Below are 9,865 nucleotides of genomic sequence, written 5' to 3' on the forward strand. Positions count from 1 at the left end.
GGATATTTTTGCTCATCCAGGAGGGAACAAGCATCACTGAAAAGCTTGCCGAGTTGCCATCAACGCCTACAATCATTGCACTGGGTGAGTTCCCTTGTCGATATCATTATGTGTTGATTGTTGTGCGAGGAGGTCAAGTAAATTGATGACATTTTACAACATGAGTGTGAGCCTAACTCCAGCTACAAGGTGCAGTAGATACTTATACACTTAAATAACAGATGTTGTCGGAGGAGAAGAGTGGAAGATGAGGGCAGACCTGCAACTGGGTTTTATTCAGTACACTCATGCAGGGAACCTGCGTTCATTCTGATAGTCTGAGTGAAGTATCACAGACACAATCATTGCTTTTGTTCATTAGGAAAAAAGCCTAGGCAAGCTCAAGTGCCATTGGGTCACAACTGCATCTCAATTCTTGTCTTTGCCAGTAAAGTCTGCCATGGTTTACTAAAAGTAAACAATTCGTATGCATTTAAGTTGGGCAGGTGAGAACCTTGTCTGGTCTTTATCAAGGGCTGGTGTTCCCTACATCATTCATTTATACATTGACCTGTATGACCAATGTTAACATTCCTCCATGTCTGAGTGACTTCGTTATCCTACTTGACGAGCGCACGTCGAACTCAGTGGGGTGGCACTTAGTGCAATCTTGCACACCTCATAGAGGCAATGCGGGGTCTTAGCATTTACCTTGAACGGCACAGAAGAGTAACCTTCACCCACAAACTAGCTCACCAGACAAAATGCTGTGCTTTAATATTAACCCAACTTTAACATCAGATCATACATTCTGAACATATTTACCACGAGCATGTGAAGACTTATTTTATGATTGTGCGTATTCGAAGACTGAAAAAGGCCATTGCACATTTTTTCAAAGGAAGCCTTGGAAAAATTTTGGGAGCGTACAAACCACTAGTAGGGTGTGTAAAATTGCACTAAGTGCCACACCTTTTAGTTTGTTAGTTGCTTATCAAACCAGGAGGAATGTTTACATCAATCAAACAGGCCAATATATATATGAACGGCGCAGGGAACACAAGTTGTTGATTCCTGACAAGGGTCTTATCTGCCTCTGACTTCAGTGAAAGTCCATTGATTACTTGTCAGAAACTATGACAGCCATTACTGGCAAGAATGAAATTCGGAGATGCAGCCTTGACCAATTGGCTCCTAAGCTTGCTGAGGTCTTCTTTTTTTTTTTCAGGAGGAAAATGATTGGGCCAGCGTATTTGGCTCAGATTGTACAAGAATTAATGCAAGTCTATGATGCATAGATGAGGAATTTGCAGACTGTAGCGTGTAACCATACGTGTTCTAAATGAAGCCCATTGACGAGTCTGTACCCATCCTTGTGCTCTTCTCATATGTTTCATTTGAACCACACCTTGATAACCTTAAAGGGCTCCAACACGAAAAAGGGCAGCAGGTGCGAAGGTGGCCAGAAGTCTCGCACAAGTGTGCACACAAAGATAATGAAGTTGGCCCAGAAGCTGCGTTTCAATCAGTGAAAGTGTGAGCATGAATCATACACATTTTCTGATGATATCCGGTTATTAGAGCTGAATATTATCTTGATTGTGGCTTTGCATTTTCAATTTAATTTGTTTGTAAGTATTATGAGCCTGGCGTTTTCTTTTTTTTTGTCCTTCGGAGTGTAGTCAAAATATACTGCTATTATTTCACAAGAGCCAGCACATGAAAATGCACTCTCAATTGAGATTTCTATATACTGTGAATTGTGCCAAGGACATATAGTATGTTGTGAAAAGAGAAAAATGGAAGGTTTGGCCTTAATTTTATCCTAGTTATCAATCTCACTGATGCTTCGTTAAAGAACCCCAGGTGGTCGAAATTTCCGGAGCCCTCCACTACAGCGTTTCTCATAACCATATGTGGTTTTAGGACATTAAACCCCATATATCTATCTAATCTCACTGATGCTTATGTTAAACAGGGTTTGGAAATTCATTCATCTAAACCAAGGGCATACACAGAACTTTTTAGGGGGAGGGGGCCCTTTTTGATCTGAACCAGAGGTCTGGGCAGGCAAATGGTAATTTTGCGCTAAGTATTTCATGGAGAAAAAAGTTTGGGGGGAAGGAGGGGAGAGGCACGGGCCCGGTGTGCCACCGCCTGGCTACGAATAAGTGTAGTGTATATTCACATGATGTTTCTTAGTTCAGGTCAAGCTCTTTCAGTTTTTTTACAGGATCCTCAACCCCCCCCCCCTCCCACCTCAGCATAGTGAAAAAAAACATTCTGTGATCAATAAACAGTGCTTAAAAAATTTCACTAAAGCTGCTGCTTGGGCGAGTTGGTTCATGATTAAAATATGTGCCGTCTTTTTTTGCGCTGGTAAATCTATATTAAGAAAGTTCAGCCATAATTTGTAGCTATATGTGGCACATAGAGCTTAACAGCAGAATGCAAAGTTGAAAATCAGTATAGGTATTCACCCGTGCATTCTGCTATACAATAGCAACAAATATTTCTGAAAATGTAACTGCTCATTCTGAGCATGATCAGAGCCAGTGGGAAACTTCTCAGGAGCGCCGGGCAGGCCCTATACATCCTGTGCATTTTTGCTGATTTTAGGTAGTTTTCTCAGTGACTAAAAGGGATATTCATATAATCCATACATCATTTTCTTCCAAACTTTTTGCTCTTTTAACTTCATAATATAGAATTTTTGTGAATTTTTTACCACTAGAGCTTGACTTTTGAGTTAATTGGCATCTATGAAAATTTGTAACACAATAACGGTAAAGTGCATAGCTTCTATTTTGCTTCAGTAGCTGTATACAAAAAAAATAATCAACTGGTTATCTTAAAATACAAGGGAAATAATGGTAGCTAAGTAATAAAAAACTGTTTTGAGATATGGAATAAAGTTCAAAAACAGGTGAAAAGTGATCGCACTGTCAGAAACACTGTTCAATTATTTTGTTTAGTAGTTACAAGCTTGGTAATCACTGCCAAAGTCAATTTTTCGCCGTGGAGCCTCTCGCAATGCTTGTCTTGTTTTTTTTTTTTTGTGAGATGTCATTCAGCTCTATCTGCAACGTATCGTCAAGTGTGGTCAACGATTTCCAGCAAATTCATTGTAGTTTGGCCAAGCTTCAATCCTATCTCAGAATAGAGGCTCGTGTGATACTACCATTATTAAATGCAAAAAAAATATTCAATGTCGCCATTTCTAGGACTCTCACCCTAAACAAAGAAAGGAAAGATTCTGTGACTCAATTCCCATTAACTCAACACTTACACTGAGTCGTTCTCACACATTGTTATTCAGTTGCATCAGAAATATTAGTCCATGTCCATTAGAGCATACCCGTTGTCCCCATGTATATACGTGATTCACCTCGAAAGATGCTGAAAAGGCTGGGAGGTTTAACAATAAAGAGCTTGCTGGTTCAGCACCTCAGTACGTCACAGGGATTTATTCACATTAACAAGAAAACTGTACGGGCTTCAACGAAATTTACACTTCCTCAGAACCTTCTTTACCCCCAGCATCTAAGGTTATCGACAAGCACGGCAAATGCAAGGTGTAATGATGCTAGGAGCTGAAAGTGTTCCAACCTATGTATTCTGAAGGCGGATTGTGAATACAAAGGTGCACAGTGTCTTCGGACTGCTTTAGAAGTTACCCGACAATCTTCTATACACAGCTGACTCTAGACAAGCATTTTGACTTTTGTACGTCAGAAAATTAGGCCGTAAGCATAGAGCGAATGCAAGGGGCTTGCACTAGAGTGTGTTTTCACTGGCTACTTCCTTTTGGAAAAACTGGTTTTGAGCCACCAAAAATGCTGTTTATGAAAAGCACGAATGTGGATGCACAAAGGGACACCCCTCCCCAAATTGCAAAGAAAACAAAGCGATTTTTTTTTTCACATTTTGCTCTACCACGTGCCCCTACTTTTTGTATCAAGGGCCATATACATACACAGAGAAGGCATTATAAAGTGTGTGTAAGTTGCTTCTTGCATTCATTTGATCACTTGTTTTTCACATTCTTTTCAGGCATAAACATGCTGAAGTGATGAAGAATGGTGATGTAGCAAGCTACAGCACATGTATTATATGTAAATAAATTCATCTGTGTTTTGTTAATGTTGCATTATTATTTATATGGTATGCAGCAGCAGGGGTGGTTTACACACACACAGTACATAAAGACTGCATTAGTGTAGGTTGAAACAGTACATAAAATTGGACATAAAACTCAATCATGAGAATCTACAGGCAGCCACATAAACATTCCATTCCATCCCGTAAAACATCGGCTTTTCGACAGTACTGGTCAACAAAAGCTTGTGTTAGTTTTTCACAAATTAAGTTACTACCAAAACTAAGTTTATTTTATGCTCAGTGAAACAACTCTTTCCTTCAAGGCAAAGAAACTACACAAAACCTTAGTCAAGCACAGAAAAGCCATTAAACGAAACCAGGTGTTTTACTGAAGCTTCTGTTTTCATTAATAATAACGGAATAATTTACAGCCAGACTGCTCTACAGCGATCTCCGTTTATTCCTCCTCTAAATACAGCAAATTCTGTATTCCTACAAACAGAGTCATGATGTGTTTGAGATAACAGATTTGCTGTGTTTGGGATAACAGATTTGCTGTGTTTGGAATAACAGATCTGCTGTGTTTGGAATAACAGATTTGCTGTGTTTGGGTTAACAGATTTGCTGTGTTTGGGTTGACAGATTTGCTGTGTTTGGGTTGACAGATTTGCTGTGTTTGGGTTAACAGATTTGCTGTGTTTGAAATAACAGATCTGCTGTGTTCAGGAATACAGATATGATGTGAAAGAGAATACGGAAAAATGTATAACAGAGACTTCGTGATACGGAGCCTGCTGTTACTCATTTACAGAATGCCTCCGGCAACGATTTACCAGCAGCTTTTGCTGTGTACCGAGACATTTTTTTTTACAGTGTACAAGCGCGTGGGTATACTCGTAGCCCAGTGATTACGTAGACTTGCAATGTGAGGAGGGCAGGACGTCATAAACGCACCTTAGGGCTGTTCCACGCGCTTCCCGCACAGCCGCAACGCACGTGCTGGGGCTCCTACTACATGCAAGCAGGGGACAAATAAGCCAATTGGTGACGCTGCGGAGGGTGAAACAGCGTCGTCACTTGGCTTATTTGTCCCCCGCTTGCGTGCGGTGGGGGTCCCGGCACGTGCGTTGCGGCTGTGCGGGAAGTGCGTTGAACGGTCCTTAGGCAGAACTAGCTTTTTTACAGAAAAAAAAAACACTCGAGTTACACCGAAAGTTTCAGCGTCCTACATGCGGGACACTGGGCACATAAAGGCGCGCGTGCTTCTGAATTTCTTCGAGTGGCGTCACGCCACTAGTATGCCTTTCTGTATTTACCCCAATTCCAAAGCGCCCCTCTTTTCGGGGAAAAATGGGCCTCAAAATTGCATATGCATCGCATTCACGTACAAATCGAAAGTAACTCATATTTGCCTATGGTCATGACTGCCGCATCTTTTCTACCAGCAATATATATGCTGAATCGTGCATCTATCGAGGAAATCGCCAGACGGGTGGCCGAAGTTCGACTCGGCAGTCTATTAAATATGGTTGTAAAGGCACTCGGGAAAACGTAGAATTTCTAATGCCATGGATGGCGCTGAAGACGAAATGTACGGTGTTCCGATAGCGATGAGCAGCTGTCTGACAGCAATATGGAAGTAAATGCGGTCAGTAAACGGCCTCTTCCTGTGCGACCGAAGACGTAAAAGATGTTCGCACATCTTGTTCGTTCGTGGGAATGGCAAGCAGGTGAGATGTGGGCATAGTGGCACACTGGTTGCTTCATCGCCATGACGTATAGCGGCTACCTTGCACGTGCTGTGATGCAGAAAGAGAACGTGGGCTCTTAAAATCGCTTGTTCTTCGTCGTCATCGAGGGAGCGGCTACGGCGATGGACAAGCCTCCAAGCATAAACAGTGCAAGCTCATAAACATTGCGCACGCCGTTCTACTCTAGAGAGACGGCGACTTTCGTCGGCAAAGGTTGGCAACAATATACGCCTCCGCGATTCTGCCGTCGGTGGCTTCGCACGATTTACCAACAACGTTCACTCTGTGCGTGATGGAGAAACTGTATCACCTTTCGCTATGTGGCCCACCGAACGGCATGCCTTTGCTTGTCTTGGCACAAAAAGAAACCCTCATTCCGCTTTTAGAAACACGCCCTTGCTCTTTTCCGACAAATAATAATAATAATAATAATAATAATAATAATAATAATAATAATAATATAATAATAATAATATTAATCCTGAATGGCATGTCCTGAATGGCATCGCAAGCAATACAATCGATACATCGTAAAGCCATTTTCACTATTGAGATAAAAATACATTTTTCACAAGTATCTATAGATACAGACATATATTCAAAAATATACCTCTGAAGCACTATCGCGATACTGTGCTGACTTGCAGCCGAAACACATTCACACACACACACACCGATCGCAACATGACGTGTGCGCTATATATATCACATAAAGTGGTGTGGTTTGACCTCTGGGTGCCTAACTCTGAAACCCTGACAATGAATAACCGACAACATAACCAATGAATGATTATAGCAAAGATTGTAAAGTGTGCGCACGTGCTTTCCGTATTGCGCGTAAACGCCCCCATAACAACTTATCAAATCAAGAGGTGACCTCTTTCTAGGCTTAGAAATGATACGAGATAACAGCCTTCGTACATACCGGTGGCAACACGCGTTGATGCGCGCATTATCCGGCTGCCGCTTGATCGAGCTTGGTGCATACGCCCACGAACGAGCGCGCAATGTCGTCGTACGAGCTTCCCGCCAACGCCAGCGAGGACGTTCTTGGGCTCAAGATAGGCGAAGTGCAGGGCAACCTGCGGTCGCTGAACATATCCAACTGCATCGTCGCGCAGCCGGCCCACCTCCTGTCACTCTTATCCGGCCTTCACAGCCTACAGACGCTGTCCTGCACTGCGTGTCCCCTGAAGACGAGCCATCTCCTGGACCTGCTGCTGAATTCGTTGGAGAACGTGACTAGCCTCGAATTCTCGCTGGTCGAGACTGCAGACGACGCAGCGGAGGAAGTAAACAGAATACGGGACGTGGGCGTGCGAAACGATGGCAAGGTGACCAACATTCGAAGGCTCTACCTTGAAGTTCAAAGCCCCGAGAACTTGAAAGTGCTTTGGGCCTTTTTGCCGTTCTGTCAGTACGCGACGCACGTTCATGTGCACTTTGGACGATACGCTTCTTTATTCGTAGCTTATTTTGCGTGCTATCGCGCTTATGGCCTTCTGCCAGCTCTGCGGGAGTTGGCCACAACTTGCGAGTCGCAGGCCACGAAGACGCTGGATGAGTGGCCACCCGAGACCGCCATCGATAATAATGCCAATGCGTTGTTCAGGGCGAACCGTTCAGGCTGCAACTACAGGTTGCTCTACGACCTGGCCTTATCGCGTGTCACGCTTCCGGCTGGACCTGTGGTGATTGTGGCCTTCGCCGGGCCGAATCTCGACAGGTGCTTTACGTACGCCTGCTCGGGACACGATTGGGCCTGTTTGAAAAGCATGTGCATTTTGCTTATCTCGGAAGAACTCCACGATGTCTTCTATCCGACTGTATGCGCTGTGCACGCCCTAGCCCTGCGCAACTTCTTCGCCATGCTTACGAATCTCGTCGAGCTTAACTTAAGCTCCGTGCACTTCGACAACGACATCGACTTCACGACTCTGCTGCGTACGTCCGCTTTGCAGAGGCTGCGTGCCCTGTCCCTGCCGCCCTGTGGTCTGCGTCAAGTCGGCGCGGTGCACCGACTGGCCATCCGCCTTGGGAACATCGAGGACCTGGACATTCGGCTCAAGTTCGAAGGGCGCCACAACAGCTGTCACCACTGCGACGGCGAATTGTTGGTGGCACCTGCTGACGCGGGCCTGTTCTGCGGCAGCTCGAGCCGCCTCACTCTGAGCAACGTGCCGAACCTGGCATCCTTGACTTTCCTCGAGAGGTGCCCGGTGGCCCACCTGCGTTTCATCGACATCTCTGACGAACCTCGTTACGACTTCGGCGCGCTATCGAAGGCCATGCGCTACTGTACGAACCTGCGCTCGGTCGTCGTCAAGCTGTCGGCCATCGATTTCGAGAGCGAGTCTTTCCAGGTATTTTTCCTTTTGTTGGCCTGACGCGCATATTCAGATCTATTTCTCGGCACGTGTAGGAACCAAAATAACTTTATTTTGGTCCTGCGAACGCGACTGGGTCACGCACCCGGCTCGGGCCCACGCAGGGACCAGCAAGCCAAGCCTGCCGCAACCTCGCGGGCCCTCTGGTCAGCAGTGAGCTTATCAGTGATAGCGGGGCTGCATAGAAGCATCTCCCTCTCTTCCAGGGTGAAGCTTGAGTCCCTCTTGGCAGGTGCTCGCCACGTAGAAAGCATTGCCTGACTGTTGAGAGTGTGGTCTATTATATCGTCGCTCTGCGTTCGGTGTCTTATGTCAGTATTTGTAGGTTTTTGAATTCGATATGTAACCCAAGAGAGAGAGAGAGAGAGAGAGAAAGAGATTTTATTAGAAGGCAGAGAGGTCGGCCCGAGCTAGTTCGCTCTAGCCTAGTACTCTACAAGAGGGATGAAGGATGATGGGGACAAGAGGTCGTGCGTATGTACAGTAGCCACTTGGCATAGTACACTACAGTCTAGTATCTAGTCCAGTGCTTTTGATCCCAAGAAACACCTTCGTAACGCTCTAGCATGTCAAAACAATTTCCCTTTCCTGCAGAATTCCTTGTGCCCTGCGGAGGCCCTCGAACTCCTGTGCATTCTGTCCTACACTGGGCTGCGGTCGTCGAAAGCGCTGCTGATTGTCCAACAAATGGCCTATCTTCTCCCATCCATCTACTACTTGCACATTCACTTCGTAGATGTTGAAACGGACGAGGAGACCAGCGCTACGTGGATCCGCTTGCCGGGAGGTGATACAGAGGGTCGGTCTTTCATAGGCAAGCCCTGCATCATGTGCTCCACGGAGACGTTCATCGCGCTCGTAAAGCCATGTCGCCGGGAACTCTAGACCCAGCTGCCGGCAAGAAGTCGCCGCATTTGGCCTATTCGAGGACGCTCATTTGTTCCGTCATGGTTCACCATTTCCCAAGTGCAACTGCCGTCGAACTAAAGCAGACTCTGCGGCGGACCGTTTCATGTATATATTTCATTCACTTTCGTTTGACATGTACCTGATCAATCAGTTTTAACTGTTTAACAGCTGGGATTTTAAGCCTAGCCTACGTTTTTATTAATGAATGTTTTTACCGAGGACACGTGCCGTAGCCCTGGCTTCATTTCGACACGCATTTGGGTCTGTATCTTTACTCATGTGCAACTTGTGACGTGGTATTATGTAGCATCATTGCAATAAAACACGAGTGTGCAACACTCGCACTACCATTTGGTCTCCAACATTCCTATCAAGTTTTATACTCTATTGGAGCTCACAAGTCCTGACATGGCGATTAAAGCTGATTGACGCTCCAAAACATGCCGTATGCCGTGTATTCTGCAGGGGTAGATGACGGTCCGAGAACGTGGTATTCTTCAACTTGCGCCCGAATCTAAGCAGACTCGTGTTTTCGCATTTTCTATATCGCTTCAATATGGGGCCATTGTAGCTGGGACTCAAACTCATGTCCTGAAGCTTAGCAAAGTAACGTTGTGGCCTGTTTAGCCTTACCTGTACCATCACAACATCTCTGGTTTCATTCAGTTGTACATCGTTGAAACTTGCTTATGTAAAAAACCAACAATTTCGTGACCCATAACGGGCGTTGGCAACGTT

The 9,865-nt window shown here is 45.1% G+C and overlaps 1 protein-coding gene across 1 annotated transcript; it reads left to right on the forward strand.

The window, feature by feature from the left end:
• Nucleotides 1–6,735: 6,735 nt before the first annotated feature.
• Nucleotides 6,736–9,489, forward strand: LOC142795780 (uncharacterized). The gene is made up of 2 exons (XM_075886125.1): nucleotides 6,736–8,194; nucleotides 8,813–9,489. The coding sequence occupies exons 1-2, from the start codon at nucleotides 6,839–6,841 to the stop codon at nucleotides 9,101–9,103; spliced, it is 1,647 nt and encodes a 548-aa protein (XP_075742240.1). The 5' UTR covers nucleotides 6,736–6,838; the 3' UTR covers nucleotides 9,104–9,489.
• The last annotated feature ends 376 nt before the right edge of the window (nucleotides 9,490–9,865 follow it).

The sequence above is a fragment of the Rhipicephalus microplus genome, unplaced genomic scaffold (assembly GCF_043290135.1).
Source record: "Rhipicephalus microplus isolate Deutch F79 unplaced genomic scaffold, USDA_Rmic scaffold_858, whole genome shotgun sequence".
Lineage (NCBI taxonomy): Eukaryota > Metazoa > Arthropoda > Arachnida > Ixodida > Ixodidae > Rhipicephalus > Rhipicephalus microplus.

What these genes read in the sequence shown, in the direction of transcription:
- LOC142795780 (XM_075886125.1), top strand. Translation starts at nt 6,839, where the DNA reads ATGTCGTCGTACGAGCTTCCCGCCAACGCCAGCGAGGACGTTCTTGGG. An exon ending in TCGAGAGCGAGTCTTTCCAG is followed by an intron (nt 8,195 to 8,812) that starts GTATTTTTCCTT and finishes CCTTTCCTGCAG; the next exon opens with AATTCCTTGTGCCCTGCGGA.